Genomic DNA, 20,515 nt, shown 5'->3' with positions numbered 1-20,515 from the left:
AGCTGTTGCTCCTGGATACTATGGCTGCAGATTAACTGCCACGGAAAGAATTGCACGTGAACAGCGCTGGGATTTGATTCTTTGGTACCGAACTTGAAATGGGGAGCGAAACTCAGTGGAATGAAAACACAACTGGCCTTTTCATTGTTTCTTCACCCAATTCCTATCTCCAATAGTCCATAACTCCTTTTAGCTAAATTTGAAGATTCAGGTAGAACAAACACTGTCTTAATTCGCCTACGGTTTGGGGAGACATCAACCCAGATATTGGTACAAGTGTTCATTCAATCAAAGGGAAAAATTCCAAACTTCTGCCCTTGGGACCTGTTTAAAACAACTGTATAAAAAAAATATAGAAACTAACTTCAGTGGCCAAACACACACTAACTTATAATACTGTGGGTTTCTTCTAGATTTCACTCCCGGATAAATCCACTTATTAAGACAGGAAGTTTCTGATATATACTGATGAAATGAAAGTAGAGGCAAGCTTTGATTATTAAAGAGCAGTTATTTCTCAAGTTCTTTCTCAAAACCATTTGTAAAATATTGAAGATTACCAAATATACTTGCAGAAATGTGGATTTTATCACCGGGGATCTGCTAACCACAAAAAACCAGGTTCAATTCTTAGAAAGGGTTGTTAACAAATGAACAGTTTGGGCAGCTATAACAGCTACACAATAAATAAATCCACGCTGCTTTCTGATGCACTGAGATCACACGCGTGAGTGCGAAAGGGTAGTTTTCACCTTCTGATTTTGTTGGTGTGATTTCCACCGATACCCAGAGGTGACGGGGGGCACGCGGCTCAAATTGTGCTTCTGCAACCCGGTCCTGGTACGTGGGAGTGTTTGCGTTCACTTGTGTGTGCATGGAAATGGAAAACAGGAAGAGTTCACATTTGTTTGTGTACAGGGCGGGAAGCTGGCAGAACATAATGGAAGAAGACACAGTGCTAAATGAAGCACAGGAGAGAATAGGGTGCTTGTGGGTTATTAGATGATGGGAGATCGATGTGTACGTGGGTGAATAAGACAGAAAATTGGAAATGAACGTTAATAGGTGGGGAGAAATCTGGTATATTTAATTGTATGGATTGTGGATGAAAAAGTTTAGGGGGAGGATGCTGCAGACATGGGTGTCAGTGGGATTTGCTCTGATTGTGTCACCTGCTACACGCTGGCAATGGGAGATTTCCAATGGCAGGCTGTTGCTCAAAAATGGAAATCTCTTGGAGAAATGAGATATCGTAACAAGCAAATGATGATTATAGTTTAGTGACACCCAAAAAAAAGCCATTTCTTCTCAAAAAAAGAAGATGAACAAAAGACCTGACTCGTTACACATACATTCAGGTATTTGCACAGCCTGGTGTCCATTATTTTTAGGTGGTTTGGGTACAATAAAGGTATTAAATTATTTATGGTCATGATACTCCATGAGCCCCAGTGGTGCCCTCCAGCATCATGCAATCGAAGCTGGAGATGTGCCTGGACCGGAGCACCAGAAAAGCCACCTGCTTCCAGCTCACCCTGGCCTGATGCAACTAGTGTCAAAAACCTGATTGAGTTGGATGTGGCATTTCACATCTCAGCAACTGGAACCTGAAACACTTAAATCCTCCTGAACTGTTAAATATATCACATCAGCAGCAACTGAGAGCTTTAGCATTCCCTCACAGCGCCCACAGTTTGGAAAAATATAGCTGCTAAAGGGATAATCTGTGCAATACTTCAGGCAATAATCCAGTACCCTAGCGAGGGAGGGAGGAAGGAATGCAGGAACAAAGGGGGAAAATACAACAACAAATGTATTCTGTCCTACACAGTCATATGGCACCAAAGTCGATATTACAGACTGGATCTGGAGATGTCAGCAAGACAAACTCTGCTCCAACTAGTGATAGAAGTGTGATTTTTGACCATTTATTTTCTCTCCTGCCTTCTTGGGAGCTGATGGCACAATAACAGAGAGAACAGGCTCTGCTGTCAGACAGGTCCGACACACAGCGGCTTCGTACGACCCTACTTAAGGAAGTGAGAGAGAAGAACATCTTTAACTTTAAGGATGTGAACAAACACCCTTTTAAATTTATATCTATGGTCTTTTAATGACCTTTTCGAGAACTGAGTAAGCCGCATTGATCGCTGCAGCTTCCGCTCGTGGGGAGGCCGTCTTATTAAAAAGCAATGACTCAAGCCCTCTGCTTAGAGGGGGAATTAGGACGTGCCGTGTGAAATACCATGAGGGCAACTCTCCTGTCTGCTGTGACGAGTGATGGATCCAGGGTCAGAAATATAAACCCCTCTAATTCTTTTCCTGTTTTTCCTGGGGAGGCTGGGCAGTTGAGTTAACCTGGCTGTGTCCCTCAGGCAAGGGACCCTCTGCTTTCAGTCCAGGCATTCCTGTAAAACTTATGGGAAAAATTATGCCTCTGGGAAGTAGTTTTCTACTCAGACCAAGGTGGGTTTAAAGGATCATTGAATCTGCAGAGCAACACGCATGTCCTCGAGTGCCAGGACTCAGGACGCAGCGAAAGCACCAAGGGAAAGCAAACATCCCACACCTTTCTCCCTGCTACAATGGTGTACATGTTTTTCCTGCTACAAATAACAGTAGCGAGGGGTTTTGTATAGCAAAGACTTGTTTCCAACAAAATTGAAAATATCCTTAAAGTTGAACCCAGCTTCTGCCCTATGAAAACAAAAATGGCCAGAAAACAACGAAAACAGATACAGTTCTGTTATTTAAGAACAAGATGACAGGCTCTCAGGCATTCCCAATTAAATTATAGCTATGAGAAGAAGTGTCATGTGAAATAGGCAAATTCTGTACCTCAAGTATCTTCATGAAGGACCCATCTTTTTTTGACCTTAAATAGCCACCAAACTCTTAAGTCAAAAGATGTTTTCCTAGACAGGTCTCCACGGCCCAGAATGAGCCCTGATCTGCCAGCAACATCCCCATTTCCCTCTAACACTGTCACCTTTTCTCTTTTTCTTCTTCCCTAGGAAGGAAGCCTTGCTGAGGAAAACAAGAGATCTGCTGGTAGCAAATAGCAGCGATGCCACGTCTTCACTTGCTGCAACGCATTGGATCATCTGCTCAAGGTGGACTCAATACAACCACACACAGAAGGTCTCTGCCATGTCCTGCCCCATCCTCTGCAACCTGGAGCTCCACAGGCTGTTCGCAGACACCAAAGATCCCAATGTCATATACAGAGGTCCTGAAATATCCCAAATATCCACAAACTCAGGGAAGAAACACCACAGCGCTCAGACATGTTTAGAGCCTCCTGGTCCCAGGCACTGATCCAGGGCTCAGTGTTTCTAGACCCGAGGAGCCGACACTGCTCTCTTCATTGCTGCTTAGAGGGTGGGTCATTAAACCACGCTGGGTTTTCCCTCTTGGCAATGCTGCCGCAGTGTTTGCAGGCTATTCCATCCTCAGGTGCTCCAAAAGCAACTGATGAAGAGTAACACAGGGGATTAGGTTGCTTTAGGACAACCCAAACAGATTTGCTCCCCAACTCGCATCTGCTTTCCTACATTGCCATTGACCGTACACATATGACTGTTTTCTTCTTTCATCCCCTCTCTCTCACATGCTCTCCCTTGCCTTGCCTGTCCTCCTTTTTAATAAAAATGGCATGAGAAGCACGGCAGAAGATAATGAAGAGAATTCCTGCCTGGCTCTGCAGTCAGGAGAGAGGAGGGGTGGGTGCCTTACACAAAAGAAGGACGTCAAAAATCCCGAGCTCTTGCAACGGGCTGTTTTTCCAGCTGCGGTCCAAGCTCTGTTTGGATAAACCCAGCGACATGGCAGGTGCAAAACAAGTCTCCTGCCTCTCTCAGAGACTGAGCTGATTCAGGAGTCATAAATGCCAAGGAAGCAGCCCCAGAGAGGGTTTTCTCTCTATCCATGATGAGTTAGGTCCCAAGTGGGGCAGGGGGTTTGCTCTGTGACCTCTGGCTTTTATTATTGTTTGGGGTTTTTTTACAGGCAAATCAAAGTAGGGTAGTTTAAGTATTAAATGAATGCTCATGGGCTGGATGGGAGAGTGAGGACTGGACAGTGGATTTTTGCTCCCAAACCCAGCTTAGACCTGAATGGGGTATTTCTAAGGAAGATCAACAGGGCAGCCAACAACCTGAACAGATAATCTCAGCTAAATACTTGATGGGGTATATTTTGGACCATGAGGTTGTTCTGCTATCTGAAGCCCAGAGTCTCCCCATGTGGCATCAAGATGATGCCCAGACTTGCGTTTTGCTCCTGACTGTATGATGAAGGTATCTCTAGTAACACCTGAACCAACCACACAGTACCATGGGGACCCTGTGTATATGAGACTGATGCCAAAGGCTGAGGGACCCAATCTATTAGGAAAAGGAAAATATCCTTTGCTCCACAAAATACTTCTGTGAATCAAAGTCACAATCAACTCTCATAATCACCATGAAATCAAACCAGGACATCAGTCTACAGCTCTGCTCTCGCTTACGCTGGTGTAAATTTCAAGTAACCTTAGAGACCTCAGCAAAATACTCCAGGTTTAAACCACTGCAACTCAGCTGCTCATTTGTTCCTCCAAGTTGCAAACGTGTGCATTTGCTGCTTGGACCAGCTCAAAATGCCCTGGACCTCTGCTCTGAAACCCAGGTCCTGTTTAGGACCTTAAACACATTCGGTTTTAACCACTTGTTTTTTCTACACAGACCACTCTTTTCTGTCCTTTGTGCAAGAACCATAAGGTTTTTAAGTAGCAAACATACAGATATATATGCAGTTGATTAACTCCAGAAGACTTTGATATAATCGTCCAAATATTTGCCCTGGTACCAATTTAAAACACAGTAGCACATTTAATAAAGAACAAAGTTTGCAGCCAAGACCTTCAAGATATTTCTTGATTCTTCTCAAAAGAAAAAAATTAAATGTCAAGAGACATTTTCTACTTTCATGTTTAAACAACAACAACAAGAAAAATTATGGATTTTTAAGGTGGATGAAATAAATGGAGGATTTAAATGAGATTGGGTTACAAATCCTGGGATAAAGTAAATCTTAGAGGCCCAGGGCCTCACATGGGTGTTTGCACTAGAGAGGCAATTTCACAGCAGCACACAGGTTAAGTGTCAGAGCACCTGGTTGCTATTAGAAGCAGGGAAGGAGGAGGAAAATCTGTTGCGTTTGCTTCTTCATCGCTGCGATCAGACCCGAAGCTGAGACAGGAACACTTCTCAACATGATGTTCAGATGTGGCCGCCACAGGAGGGAACGTTTTTCTGTTTCAACTGAGGAAGGAAAGATCTGGGACACAAAATGCAGAAAGTTCTGCTTCCAACCAGTGGAAGCCAGTGCTTCTCTATAGATCTCAAGGCAGTGGTGCCGGTATCCACCACCTGAGGATAACACTCTCGTACCAGCGCGGCAGGGAGAAAACAGTGACGTGACTGGCAGGCAGGTTAGGACAGGTTAATTGTTTTAAAGGCCGTCACTGTCACCGGTGACCCCTTGCCTGTTGCATGGTGCCTCTGGGTGAGCACAGCCTGATTACCCTCAGCCTTAACAACATCCCAGTTGTGCTGTGGCTTCTCCGCGCGGGACTGTCAGGAGCAGCACCCACCCTAGCTCCAGTGCTGGTTCAGACCATGCTGCAGGAGAAACACCTGTTGCAAATCCCTCACAGGGTCTGGGACCCCAACAGCCATCCCTCAGCTTCTGCATGTTGATTATTCATTGTGGGGCTGGGAATGGCTCCTGTCCTCTTTGTCAGGCTCGGCCCTCCCCACAGGCAGAAGGCTCTTCCCAATTTAGGGTCATCAACTTGGTGGAATAACGTTCTTCAGCTTCTCTGAATCCAGACCTGACCTCTAGGATTTCCTTTCAACAGGCATGAGCCACGACCTGATTTTCAGAACTTAATACCCTCCTGTTTCCATGTAATCCCACCAAAATGGTAAACACAGCCATGGGAGCAGACGCTCACAGTGCCTGATCCAAAGGCTCCTGAAGCCGGTGGAAGTTATTACGTGCGTTTTCAGGAGGGCTTAGATTGGGCCCCAAGCGAATACAGATGTTTGCAGTTTTCTCTGGTTTCACGTCTCCTGTCCCTCCTCGACAAAATTCTGCTGTGCAGGGTAAGGGTGTGGGGGCCATGGCACTCCTGGGGGAGCCTATAGGTACATGTGCATATGCATGAGAGACGTATGTGCTCTCACACACACCAGATAGCAGAGCACAGAGACATGGGAGAGGAGGTGAGGTGACTATTCCAAAAGAACATTTTGTCATTTCCCTCCTTAGGGGCTCTGTGTTTTGCTTTAAGCCGCTTCAGATTATGAGAAATCCTACTAGCTGGTCTCCAGTGGGATCTTTAATGGTTTAATAAATGAACATTACTGAACATATTTCCACTAACCTCTTTCTAAAATCCCATCATGAGCTAATTTCCTCTATTGTCATTACATCTGCAACTGGTCTTACCTTTCAAAAAAAAATCTGTACCACTGTGAATAAACGATCTGGTTTACTGAACTGAGCTCTCAAGGCCAGTACTTTTAGTGGCAGCTCATAATTTGGGGTGCCCAGCTGCAGACACCCTCTGTGTGGTACAATTAGCAGACAGAAGAACAAGCTTTATCTCCACTTTGCCCCTCCTATTGCAAAAAGTTACAGGAATTTGCTGGAATTGGGGCACCAGCATGGGGATACCAAACATCGTTATATATTCAAGAAGATCCAGACCAGAAAGACTAAGATCAAGTTTGGGTGGAGCGATCCCACGATGGGTGTTCAGTGTATCGCATCCCATGCAATGATCCATCTAAAAGGCTTCTGCCTTGTCTGTCGCTGTATCCAACAAGGTATTAAGGACAGCACAGGTATTTTAGTCTTACTGCAGTGTTGCTTTCAAATCTTTGCCTGTTTGAGCGTAGTTCCAAATTTAACAAAACTTGGAATTTATTACCTAGGAAAAGATATTCAAATAAAATGCCCAGGAAATGATCAGGCCAATAGTTCAGTAAAAGTAGCTGAAAAAAGCTGTACTGGCTGACACAGCTGATAAAAAGGTAGGTAACACATTTCTGCTCCTTCTGTGGTATTTGAGGCTCACTCCAAGTTTTACAAGAGAGTTATTTTTAAATTGTTGCATAACACATGTCTGTCCAATATTTCTTTCCTCAATCAAGCAAAGAAAATGCATTTGTTATTCCTGGGAGATTTCTGGTGCTTCTTATCTTGTTTAGAGCCCCAAATAAAGATGCACACAAGAAGGCAAACATCAGAGAGAAATTATTATCCATGAGATAATGCACAGCCTAATTTACCACATATCTGAGACTGTTTCACCTGCAATAAATTATTTTGCCCAGCAGGAAAAGTCCCATTTGACCTTCATTCTTTTTTTTTATCCTGCAGCTGAAAACTCTGCTACTACTTCTAGGTCACAAGTTCAAATTCCACGCTGGCTGGGAGTGATTAAATATATCAATGCCTAATAGTATCTATTTGGTTAATAATAGGACAGCTGTTAATGTTCACTTTTTCAGGGACACTTGCATATGGCTAAGTTGTAGTCTACATTTCTGATCTCTCAGTCACCTCTATTGCCACGTTGGAGATGTGAATTCACGGTCCTTGGGGAGTCCCTGGCTGGAGCAGAGCTGATCCCAAAGCCAAGCATCGCTCCCCAAATGGGACAGTCCCTCCTTCCCTGCTCTTCCCATACTCTCAAGTTATTTCTTTGAAAGAGGCCATTGGGGGTCACTCAGAGCCATCCCACCCTTCAAAGATAAACCCAGGCTGAAAAATTCCTCTGGGCTGCGCTATCTCAGGATGACACAACTCTAAAGATTTAAACCCGCCCTTACTACCTTATTCTTGCATCATACCCGGCCGAGCCAGAACAGGAGCTACGGATTTTGTCAAGTGCCAGCTTTAGTTACAGCGTTACATAAGAAACCGCAACAGCGAAGAATCACAAATCTATCACCACAGCTGGCACCAAATGGCATCTTTGCACAGGCTTAGCAGAAAAGCTGCCTACTGAATGGGCACAGACCGTCAAATTGTTCTTTCTCTTCTCCAGGGCAGGGCTAAGGCAATTTGGCAGAGGGTGGTAAGGGAAAAAATTGCTCTATCTGTTCTGTGTGTGGGGTCAGGAAGCAGGTTTTATTCTCTTGCAAAGATAACTTGGCACCTTTAATGAAGAAAGCAAAAAAGAAGGAAAGCCATCAGAACGTGGCTTCCAGCTGTCGGGTCCTATCAGCCAAGTGGAGATGTGCAATCCCCGAGAGCCGCAGCACTGCTACCCTCTAACATTTAATTGTGAGCTCTTTGAAAGAAGGCACCTGGCGTATTTCTTCTGCAAAATGCCTGGCATGCTACTGGTAGCTATAAATAATAACAAGCACCACCTCGGTATTTAGTGGTACAACATATGTGGAGGCGAGATGCAAGAACAGTAGATGGAAAAGAAGCAACTTTCCTCATCCTGGCTCACCAAGCCCTCAGTGTAGAGCAAGGATTCACACTCCTGTCTGGCACAGGGAGCAGAATTAGCCATCCCCGCTGCCAGGCAAACCAGAGGTGAGGCCACAATCTTTAGGAAAGGAAAGGACTTACCCAAGGGGGATGTTGGTGGAGAAGACGCTCTTGGGTGGAGGAATCTCCTTCCTACCAGCACTTCACCTCTGTTAGGGTCAGATGAGCCAGCAACCAGTTGCCTGCTTTTAGAAGGGAAGGTGTGCGGCAGCAAATTGTCCTGGATTTTTCTGTTCTTTCAGGGGAAATTTCCAGGTTCATTAAGCAGAAACAGAGCAGTTGATATGGGCTGCACGAAGGAGGAACTGACAGTGCAGCCAAGGCTGGAGAGGGCCTTGGAGAGGTAACTAAAGTTCTGGGCAGGTATCTTACTGTGATGAAACAAAGAACATAGAATCATAGAACGTCCTGAGCTGGAAGGGACCCACAAGGATCACTGAGTCCAACTCCTGTCCCTGCGTATACCCCAAAAATTCACACCACGTGTCTGAGGACATTGTCCAATCGCTTCTTGAATCATGTCATGCTTGGGGTCGTGACACCTCCCTGGGGAAAGATGTGAAGGTGGGAAAGGCGTGAAGATGGACGGCGCCTGCTAGCACATCACCGGTGCCTCTGCCCAACTCCGGCTTTGCCAAAACCGACCAGTGACAGGTCTGATACACTCAAAGCTCTTCACCGACATGCAGGGGCTTTCAGACAGTGAGAGCACAGTCACCAATCCATCTGGGAAACCAACGTCAAAGTGGAACAACCGAAACATTTATTCCTTAATGCAAGGACTCTGGATGAAGAAGTAGGCAAGAACTACAAGTGCTAGAACTGTACCTGAAATGGGACACTACAGGGGTAAGAGAAACCCGGTGGGACAGAAGGGTGATTTGCTTCATGGGAAAGCTCAAAATAGCTTCGTCCATGCAGGATCGCAAGCTAATGAGAGGGAAGCTCTTAGGAATGAGCAAGAAAGCATGAATAAGAGTAAATCTGTTCATGTTGAAGCTTGGTAAAAGGTGTTTTTACTAGAGATGAGCTGTAAACTTTCATATGGATACAGATAGGGATCTCTAATACATTACTAGAGAGAAATAGTATGGAGAATTGTGTAATTATGGGAACGAAACCTAGGTGCAGACTAGAGAACAAATGCTTTTGCTAACGGCAGGTCCCCGGTGCTGCTAGGAGTGAGAGCAGGAATCAAACACTTAGGGACTCAACGAGAGATGACACAATTTTGTGCTTCTAGTAGCTGTTTATAGATCGAAAGAGAAATTTGAATGGCAATCAAAGTTTGTCTTTCAGTTATCACTTTGAGGTTAACTAACAAACATTTCCTGCAAATAAAGATCCAAATATCAAAAGTCCATGTATCTGCAGACAGCACAGAATTGGTAAACAGGCTCGGTCAATGCAGAGAAAGACAGAGTTCTAATGTAGAAACAACTAATTTACAGGACTGGATGTCTCAAGATGGTGCATATGTTGGTATAAGACAATGTTACGCATGTAGGATCAAGAAATTCAGAATCAGGTGGGAGTTCTTCACTGCAGGTGAGAGGAAAAGAAGGAGTTGGTTGTTTTTATTCAATTGTAATGCAACTATGAACTGTAAGTGGGATGTATCCACAAAAAAGAAGCATATGAGGTTCTCACACGCATCAAGGCAAGGCATTTCCAGGGTCGTTGGGTAAGTATTCGTGCACAAGAACATCTGGAACACCATATGCATTTCTAAAGCCTTTTGGGAATCCAGATGTGTAGCATGCCAATATCGCACGGACAACCTAGCAGCTCTTGCAAATAAATCTGGGCACGTAAAGTTCTTTCTTCAGATTTCAGTCCTATCTCAGATACTCCCCAGTATTTCCTGGCTTATCAAGAGGGGTTTGGCACGGTAACTGTGGAGCAGGGGGGAGCAGAAGATGGTGATAATATGGACTTCAGCTTTTGGTGTTGGGAGAACATCCACCCGGCGATCTGTATCTTGTTTGGGTGGAAATATGGTGTTAATTATCTCCATGACAGATGAATTTGGCAATTCATTTCAGCTGCTTTAGATCATACATTCCTCTGGCTGGTAGACCTTCAGAAAATAGAGAAATAGATCTTCAAGTTGAAGGAAGGAATGCCATAATAAGGACAGATGTTGCCGTGAAATTTTACTGTTGCATTCAGCAGGGATTTAGGTTTACATATCATCATTGTGATATTCATGTTTTTCCAGTCCTGTGTTCAGCCAGGCTTGTGTCATGTAAATGCAGTCTTCCTATTAAGTTCAGGGGCTAAAAGGCAGACCAGTAATGCCTGTAATGAATTATTGCTCATTATGAAGAGTCACTACTGATTCTCCAGCCTCTCTGCTTCTTCATATTTGTAGGAATTTACCGCATTTTTCATATACATCCAGACTAAGAACTATTTTCCATCTCCCTCAACTCCTCATCACCCGGTGTTTCTGACAAGTCCTTCTGATTCGATACCACTAACAATGGCCATCGCATCAATAATGCAAATTTTGAAGCAAATAATTACTTTGGATAAAGTACATGGAACACGAAGGACCCACGAGCAATGCCACAGCAGCCCTCCAGTTACCTGTAATCTGGATGATGATGATTTCTCAGTCGTTCTGCAATCACTCCATGAAGCCCTAGTGAGATCTGTACTCCACCATCTCTGGTGTGGAGTTACAACACAGTAAATAGCATCGAGTTTATAAGCTTATGACTCTAACAAAATATTTTAAAATATTGTACTCACTTAAATAACAACTGCACACATATGACAACCAGTCCCCTCCAACTATTACCTAGCAATGTGAAAAGTTTAGCCATAGAATGTGGGTGTAAAATAGCCAAAATTGAGAAGAAAAATATGCAGGTTTCTCTCTGTTTCTTCTTTTTTTTTTTTCAAGTATGAATGCAGTATCTCTAGGTGTCACTTAGGCACTAAAGCTAAGTAGGAATGGCTCAGATGAACAGATCACAGGACAGCATACTTGCTTCTCAGTGATGCTCCACTCTGCAAAACCAAAACTCATACCAGGGCTTCACGTTAGGATTCTTTCTGAGGCTCAGTCAACGCCTTTGTCTAGAAATAGTCTACAGGTTAACACCACAAAGACGACCTGATCCATCGCTGCCCGTGAATTCTGCAAGTTCCCTACAAAGTTTGTGTCAGAAAGGATGGGAAAATTTCCATTTCTAACAAACTTTTCTAGTAATTCTGACAACTTTCCAAAGCCAACCTCAGCGTGTCTCAGCTTGGCCTGCCCGAGGGGTAAGCACCGATCTCGCCAGCACACCCGGCTGCTCGCCGCTCGCAAATGTGGCTCCTGAGAGTGCAATGGGGAACATGGGCTGCACACCCCTGGCTGTCCCCGTGGGACTGACACCCAACTGCACCGGTGATGTGCTTGGGAGAGCTTCTCATTGCGGCCACTCTGTTCTCACTGAGCTCTTAACAAATCACCAGCTGCTACACACAAATGCAAGAGCAACAATTGCTTTCCAACGGTAGTGACATGAGTATAAGAGTGCTACAAGGGCAAAACATTTACCACATTCACCATCATGACCATCTCACACGTTACTTCTGGAGAACAACCAGAGTGAAACCCTCTACATTAGAGCACAACCCGAACTTTGGATTAAATGGTGAGCTGAGACTCCGAGATCTGCAGATGAGGCTCCTAATCACCCGCTGCAGTGTGAAGACTCAGCACTTCTGTGCTGCACCTGGCCTGACCTCTTTGTTTGTTTGTTTGTATTTGTTTTTTTATTGCCCCACTGATTTATTTAGCTTTCCTAGGCTCTGACTCTCATTTTTGTATCACAGATACCAGCAATTCCTGCTGATCACACTCACTGAAAGTGAGTGCATCGTGCCTGGTTTCTGTAAGGTCCAAGGATACAGTCCTGTCCCTTACAAATGTTTGTAAGCCCCAGCCTTGAGCCAAGGAGCTGAGATTAAAATTCATCTTGAGAACAGAAGGTCTGGTGTTATTTTGCAATTCTTAATAAAAGGTTTCCACTGTTCTTGTTATTTACTCTCCTCTGTGGAGCACCCAGTGCTGACTAGGCAAGGGCTATCCATTAAAGGCTGTCTCTGCTCTTAACTTAAAGAGAAGTTCCCTCTCTTTGACAGGAAGAAAGTAAGAGAAATTAATTCTTCTTTCAGCATCGCAACACCTGGGAAAAGGATCTTGCTCACAGATAACAGTGCAAGCAAATATTTTCTTTGGGCGAAAACGAGAAAGTGAAGATCAAGGTCAGAGGAGGCAAGAGTAAAGATATGTGGCTGCCTTCAAAATAACCTTCCATAGAACATGTGGGGGTGTCGTTTTATTTAATATGGAAAACGTGCAAAAGCATAAAGGAGAGGTAACGAGCTTGGGGCTCACAGAGGGATAAAGGGGCTGCACAGGCTGGTTGCACAGATATGCTGAATTCCAGCTGTATAGAATGAGACAAGCAGGTAGATGAGAAGAGAATGCTTTTACCTCTACATATAAATAGACACACACAGGAGCATAGCCCAGCACCTCTGTCCCTGACCTCCCTGAATCATCTTCCCTTCGTTCTTGCTTACGGAGTACAAGGACCGCACCTCCTCTTTTCACAAGGTGCTAATGGAAAACTCATCTTTCCTTTGCCTCTCCCACATCACCACAACCCCATGCGGAGTTTGGTGCATCCCCGGGTGTGGTCCAGCAGCAGCCTGGACACAGAGCATCAGACAATGATGCTCCATGACCCCCCCTCACCAGAGGACACGGATGAGTGCTGTGAACCCCACTTTTCAAAATTTCCAACACATGCTGAAGTCTTGAATCAAACCCAACCACCCGTTTCTGTCAAATGATCACAGGTAGAGCCCAGAAAGACTAACATAAATTTTATGTCTGATCTTTAGCTGGCTCTGTCACTAGGCGAGACGTACGGACAGGTACAGTAATGTTACCCCTTGTGATTTAATCAGTGACGCACAGGAAAACTGTCACTAATCCCTGGCTACTGATTTAGTTATTAGAGCACCCTTTCATTTCAGATGTTCAGATGGCTGTGAGCTAAAACTGACCCACAAAATCATAATAAAAGACAAAGGAACAGAGCTCAGAATACAAGTGATGTTTCGGGCATGTCTTTTTTTTTCTTTCACGTTTTGTTATAGGCTCAAAACTGGACCTGTTTCTGTGGGAACTTGTGCTAAGGTATGCAAATATTTCAAACCAAACCAGTCCTATTTTCCAACGAGAGTGGGCCAGGTTTCAGGCAAAGATGCTTTCACAGCAAAACCATGGGAAAATTCACCATTTTCCATATTTCCAATATGCCAGTACTCACCTCCTTTTAAGTGCCAGCAATTGTTGGAACAAGGCTACAACCCAAGAAAATACTTAAGCACATGCTTAACTTTCAGCTCATGAATAACGTCAGTGGTGTCCTGGGCTTTGTTTTTATACTCACTATTGTTAGTAACCTTGAATTTTTAAATCTGTAGGGACAATTTGCATCTTCTGAGCTGCATAATTGGGCAATGAAGGGGATGGTAGCTCATGATTACTGAATTGTTAATTAATCATTTTTATTATATTTAAATATGCTTTAGAAGACCATAATGATGTATGCTTCCTTGTTATTAGCTGTACTAATTAGATCATCTTTTCTAAATTAGAGCGCAGTTTTCTTAGCAGGTTCCCTTTTATCTGGTGTTCATTTTTCAAAAGAGCTTCATGTTGTTCCTACAGATGAGTGAATCATTTCCAGGGAATCGTGTTATGCAAAAGATGTTTTGCTTGCTGCTGTAGAATGCCCGTGGAGACCATGGATCTCCTTGCAATCATTAAATATTTTGAAGTTGGACTTTCCTCAACAATCGTGTGTTGATGAGCACAACTGCATCTGGGATGAAATTTAGTTCCTACCACAAACTAGAGCATTTGCTGTATTTACTGCGCTAGAACAATCCTGTTCCAACAAAATTTGTTTCAGTGACACATGAAAGCAAAACAATGAAAGTAACTGAAATACATATGTATACCTGAACATGCAAGTGTATTTTTTTTTGCATTCTTTCTTTAGCAGATAATTGGGGCACCAGCACTGAAACCATTCTGTCTCCTTCACCATCAGAATGTTACTTTCAAAGAAAATGATGACCATGTTACTGAGAGGTCCTTATTTAGGTTTTTTTTATCACAGCTCAGGTAGTTTGCTATATCCATTCTGGTTAAGGAAAGTCTGAATTTCACATCTCTGTACAACTAGCCCAGAAATTTCTCAAAATCTATCTGTGAAATCTCAGGCTATTTCACCTGTGATGCTCCTTGTTTCAGAGAGAAACTATGAGAAGACCCTCTCTTGGTGATACTTGGTGCATCAATCTCATTCAAAATCCTAACAATCGTGATGTGGGACATTAACAGGATGAGAAGAACAGGTTATTGTTTTCCTCTGAACGAGTCTATTCAGCTCTCAGGAAAGCAGTACTTACGTGTCGACGAATCTCCTGCTGAGGTTTGAGATAACAACTGGAGATCCGGACTGGAAAGGAGGGTCCCGAACCACTTTGTACTGGATGGGTTTGCAGTCCGCGCACAGCATGCTGTGCGGGACGGAGCTCAGCATGGCAGCATCGATTTCCAGGTGCTCGTCCAGAGTGTAGATCTGGATCCCATACACCTCCTCGCCCACTTGTCCTGCATCCAGCTTTATGGTCAACGGGATGTCACAGAAGACGTTCTGCGGCCCGAGAGAAATGTTCTTCCCACTGACGGTGAGCAACTTGATGTCGTTCACCGCTCCACTGGAGTCCCAGTCTGGGGAAACAAATGTCACCCAGACCGTGAGGGACTCTGGAGTCAGGGGGTAACGAAACTCCAGCTGCAGGTAGCAGCCCTGGGGCTCAGGACAGGCTGGCGGCACCGTGTGTTGGTTGACTGCCGAGTTGGGACTCCACGTTCTGACGCTGGATTTACAAGGCTGCTCAACATCAGGGTGCCCTGAAAGAAAGAAGGAAGCAAAGACAGGCCACAAAACAAGTTAGAGAGCATGGGTAATCACTTGCATTAGTGTTGAAAGAAAAAATAGTGGCAGGAGAGCGTATCTGTCCAGGAAACTCCTTATTTACTTGAGCAGAACAGGCGTGGCCAGCGTGGAGAGGAGGAACATAACATTAACGTCTCCTGGTTAGTTGAAAGATGCAAACCCAGTTTAAGTGCCCAGTTGGACCAGACACCACGTAACACACATGGGGCTAGTGTGTCTGGTCCTGTATTTCCTGTTTCTAGTGCCTTCCCCTGTACCAAACAATATTTTCTACCCCTTCCACTTGCTTCTTTACCCAATAAACAGAGTCACTCAGCCTTCAGTTCACCTCTATGCTCCTACTTACTCGGTTGCTTGTCTCTCTAAAATACAACCTTTTTCTTTTGTCTTTAACAACGACAATGAAAAGAGCCTTTGTTGATTCCAAGAAGCTGTTGAGGGGCAACTCCTGTGCCATTTCCAGGCTCATCTAGCATGTTGTGTAAGACCCCTTTTCTTGGAGGCACATGGAGCACAGGTCTGAGCTGGCTCTTTATGCTCATTATGATGAAACAAGAGGCACTTGTACTTTTACATTTCTCACCGTTGGCTACGTTTGGCTACATGGGAGGTAGTACTAAAAACTAATGAAAGCCACAATGCTCGCTGGGTTCCCAAGTACTATGGTAACATTACAATTTGGCACGGAGTCATAGACTGCAAGATCCAGAGAGGTCAGATGGGTGGAACAGTTGGTAACAGAATCCAGTGAGAGCTATAAATTCCCTCTTCCTTCCCAAGTAATCACACGAAAAGGGAGCAAACAGGACAGGGAGAAGACAAAGTACAAGAAAGAAGAAAGGGAAAAGCGAAGATAAGGAAAGGTAAGAAGAGGAGAGAAACGAAGAAGGCAGAGGGAAAAGAGCACGGAGCACAGCTGTTTGCAACCGAGGAGGAAAGCAAGATAAAGCGCTGGGCAAAGATGAACAAACAGGACATCACTTCTAATTTAAAGAGAAAAGGGCAATGTGTGAAGGTTATTCTTATTGTCTGTGATCCAATGAAGCGTTAGAAATGCGCCTGTTTTGTCAAGGATAAACAGCACAGGGAATTCTCCTGTTAATACCGAATGAACCCAGATGCAGAATAGATTTCCTGGCATCTCGGCCAGTCCTCCCTGCAATCCAACACAATTGTCCTGCAGATGCGCAACTCCTATTGCTTCTCCCTCACCTGCACATGCCCCACACCCTCCTCTTCTCACACACCACCAAGCAGCAGGAACACCCCTAACTTTGGCGTCTGGAGAGACCACAGAGCGATGTATTTTGAAGAAAGCCAGAGTTCCATTTAACACGCTCAAATATTTTCGCCCTGGCAAGCTCGCAAGTACCGTCTATAATCATTTTGAGTGGCGAATAGCCCGTTCGACTCACGTTATCTCAGCATTCGCTGCTGTCCTCATGTGCTTGGCCAGGCCCTCCGATGGCTTTGATTCACAGCAAACTCCTGACTACAGCCCTAAGAAGGTGGTTTTGAACCCTAGTATCTCATAGGGTTTTGGAAGGATTTGTGAATCTTATCGCTGCCATCTCACAGATAGGAAAACTGAGTTGATTAATGGCTCACAGCCTATTACATGTTCAAATGTGGCCTCCACTTGGGTTCCTGTAAATTCACTTCTGTCAGTTCGAGGACTCTGTAATACTTAAAGAGTGAATAAACCTACATATTTTGCAAGACCAGGGTGTGATCCCATGTGTTAGATGAACTGAACTCAGCCTTCAGGGAGTTTAATACAGATAATTACCCCATTCTAAGTGAGAACAGAACTACTTGGAAAAATGGGAGATTGACTGTAGCCTTGCATAGACAAACAACTGCAATGACGTTGAGATAAAGAGAACCTTTCTTTAATATCATCAAAGAATTAGAGCTGGGTAAGAAACATTCATTTAATTGTGGGAGAAGGCAGATGGTTATTGTTGTAATTCTAGATTTTCTAGAGATGGGTAGATACTATGATAATTACAAATAGGCATATATAAAAAGAAATGGAGTAGTAGTTATCCTGCTCCTCTGCACTCAGGTTCTGAAAATCTTTTGGCTTATGGGACTGTCAGCAAGATCAGTCACAAAGCAGCATCTCATACAACATCGTGTCTTGCCCGACACAAACCAAATGTGAATGTGAGGTCTGTGAGAAGTCAAATCCCATCTCCTGGTTAGAGAGCAGGGATAGTAGGATGGAAGGAAGCCTTCCCCCAGAACGCTGGCCACCACCACAGCCTGATGTGTCATCACAAGCCTTCATCACGCAGTTAAGCTAAGTTACTGGGAGCAGATACCCCTGTCCCTCCATCATCCCAGAGACCTGATAAGTTTGTACAGGGAGGGTAGCTGGGACTGGTGGCCTCTCGGGATGCAGCTGCTGTCACATCTACAGCTCACCTGCCACATTTCCGACTTGGTCAAGATAAAGGCACCATCCAGTGGGACTCTAAGCCCCAACTGGGAAATCTCCACTTGCAAACAGGAATTAATCACTCTCAAGTGAAATATTGGCCACTGGGAAAGGCACTAGAGCAGCCTAGTGCTGCAAGATTTTTATTATCTTCTCACACTTTTCTAGTCAGCAGTGAGCAAGGCAGTAGGAACTGACCAATATATACATATATTGCACAGTAAGTGAAGGTCCTTACTTGGGCTTGAGCCAAAATTACCTTTCACATACAAAAAACCCCTTTAACTGAGTTGTAGAGGTGCTGCAAGGCTTGTTTACATAGCTGGTGTTGCTGGTGAGAATCCAGGTAAGTTATAGAACTTTCTGGCTCTATGGCGAAGGTGAAGACTAAATCAGAGCTGCCTGATCTCCAGTGCCTTCCCACGACTGTTGCTGAGGAGGAAACAGCCACTCACGCGAGGGGCACAAGTGGCTGAGAAAGAATCACAAGATATCTCACCCCAGGCACACACAGGGGACCCAGGAGGACACCGTCCCCGCAGCAGTTTTGCAATAGGCACAGCTCAACACGTAGTGAAGACCACATGGTGTCACCTACCTGGGGTAACTGTGCAGCCCAACAATGCTGTGAGACCTCAGGAAAATGACATCAGACCCACCAGGTTCAGAGCTGCTTCAGAGACACGTGAGAAATGTGGTTTTCGGCTAAGAAGTTGGATAAGCACTACGAAACATTTTCCATGAGCGTCGTCTCAAATTTTAAAACTAGTTCATTTTGGCCACACTTAGGCCTCTTTTTTATTCACTTTCCATGAACATTCAAGCAGTGGAGATTTACACACACATGAACGCTTATAGAAAGTGAATTTAAAGCTTGCATGCTTGAGTACTCACAGATAGACAATTAAAGAAGCCAGACAATGATCTAACTGTGCTATTTGTAACTCAGACCAAGTGCAAATAGGCAGAGATCCTGAATGTCAGGGAGTGTGGTAGTGATGACAGAAAATGACAGAGCAACAAATACCATACACTTGGTATATTTTCTACCCTAAAGTGGAGACAGTTTACTAATGTAGTAAGAGGATAGGATTCCCAAATTTTCTTTCCACAGCAATGGCACGACAGCAATTGACTGGGACAGATAAGGATCAGTCTGCACCCTTCGTAGTTAAGAACATGCAGGCACACACTGTAAGAAGAGGAAATTAAATGCAAAATGCAGCTGAGTAATAAATCTTAGAGTAGCTTTAGTTTCTCTAGGAATGATGCCGCTGGCAAGACGTGTGAGATCTAGAAGTTTTCAAATCAGAGCTCATTGGATGAATTTTGACAGAACTGCGTATCTCAATGGAATATGAAGTTCTTTCAAAATCAAAACACTTTGCAAAATTGAGTTGATTTAGCCAAATTTTTTTTCTGGAATAGAAAATGGGAAGAAAGTTCTAACAATATTGGAACATTGTGTTTTGACATTTTTGGAAGAAATAATTTCACTTTTGCACTTTGAAACACTTTTCATTTTTTTATTAGAAGCTGCTTTTGCCCTCGATTTTATACTAAAAGTGGTTATTTTCAAATGTTATAATTTAACAAAAGTTCATGAAAGAAGATTTATATGAGCTAAACAAAACATTTTGGCCAGTCTCAAACACTTTTTGTTTTTAATTTTCCTTCATGGAGAATTTCTAAAGTTTCAGGTTTTGTTCCAAACGAAACAAGGTTTCGAAGTCTCGTAATCCTTGGCTAAGTGGAAATTCCATCTTCCACCTTGCACTACCACTGCAAGCGATCCAAACTTGGCTACTCCTGTTTACTTGACAAGCCAGTTACACTTGTAGCCGGCGCTCTTGAACGTCCACCCAAGGGGCAGGTGGTTCTGCACGGTGCCTGCCAGCCTGGCCTTTGCGTGTCCAAACTTTGGGGGTGGGTTGGAGTGAAGCACAAACCCTGTTAGGTCCCCATCCTGGTTGCATGGGGCAGAGGACATTTAGCTCACATGTTTTGTCCCACCACGCAACGAGGGTGCATCTTGCTACACATGTTGACCTTAGGACAAAGGAAGGCCCCTGGGTGTCAGCACTACATATATCACCGCACTAGCTTACAAATAATCTTCCTTTTAGAATAACTCCCACACAATTGAGCTGCAGAACAGAGAAGCCCTTAATGTAAGAAGGTATTTGTATAACGAGTTTGCAAAATCCAGGGATTGGCCTTTGGGTTCAATGAGCCCACCTGCACGTTTATGGTGAAGTCTGGGCTCAGAGTGTGCTGCTTCCGAAGGAACAGCTCATGATGGACAACTAAAATAATAGTCTGCTCTTTCCAAACCATAATTTGTGATTACTGACCTTTGCCTGGTATAATCTTACACGTGTTCTACCACATCCACCTACTTACATAATGGAAGGTACATATGGAGGAGTTAACAATGAAGATCTAATGGCATCGTACAACCAGCTCTGCA

At 44.1% G+C, this 20,515-nt stretch overlaps 1 protein-coding gene across 3 annotated transcripts in view; it reads right to left on the bottom strand.

Annotated features, from left to right (window-relative positions):
* The window catches only part of PAPPA (pappalysin 1), a 179,971-nt gene that overhangs the window by 92,352 nt on the left and 67,104 nt on the right, over positions 1–20,515 (bottom strand). For all 3 annotated transcript variants that reach the window (XM_065853866.2, XM_065853864.2, XM_065853865.2), the window contains exon 7: positions 15,049–15,556. In XM_065853866.2, the coding sequence (XP_065709938.1) occupies positions 15,049–15,556 (508 nt within the window). The remainder of the gene's footprint in view (positions 1–15,048; positions 15,557–20,515) is intronic.

This window comes from Patagioenas fasciata, chromosome 20 (assembly GCF_037038585.1).
Source record: "Patagioenas fasciata isolate bPatFas1 chromosome 20, bPatFas1.hap1, whole genome shotgun sequence".
Classification (NCBI taxonomy): Eukaryota; Metazoa; Chordata; class Aves; order Columbiformes; family Columbidae; genus Patagioenas; species Patagioenas fasciata.
Note: the sequence above shows the minus strand (reverse complement) of the source record. Positions and strands in the feature narration are given on the sequence as shown.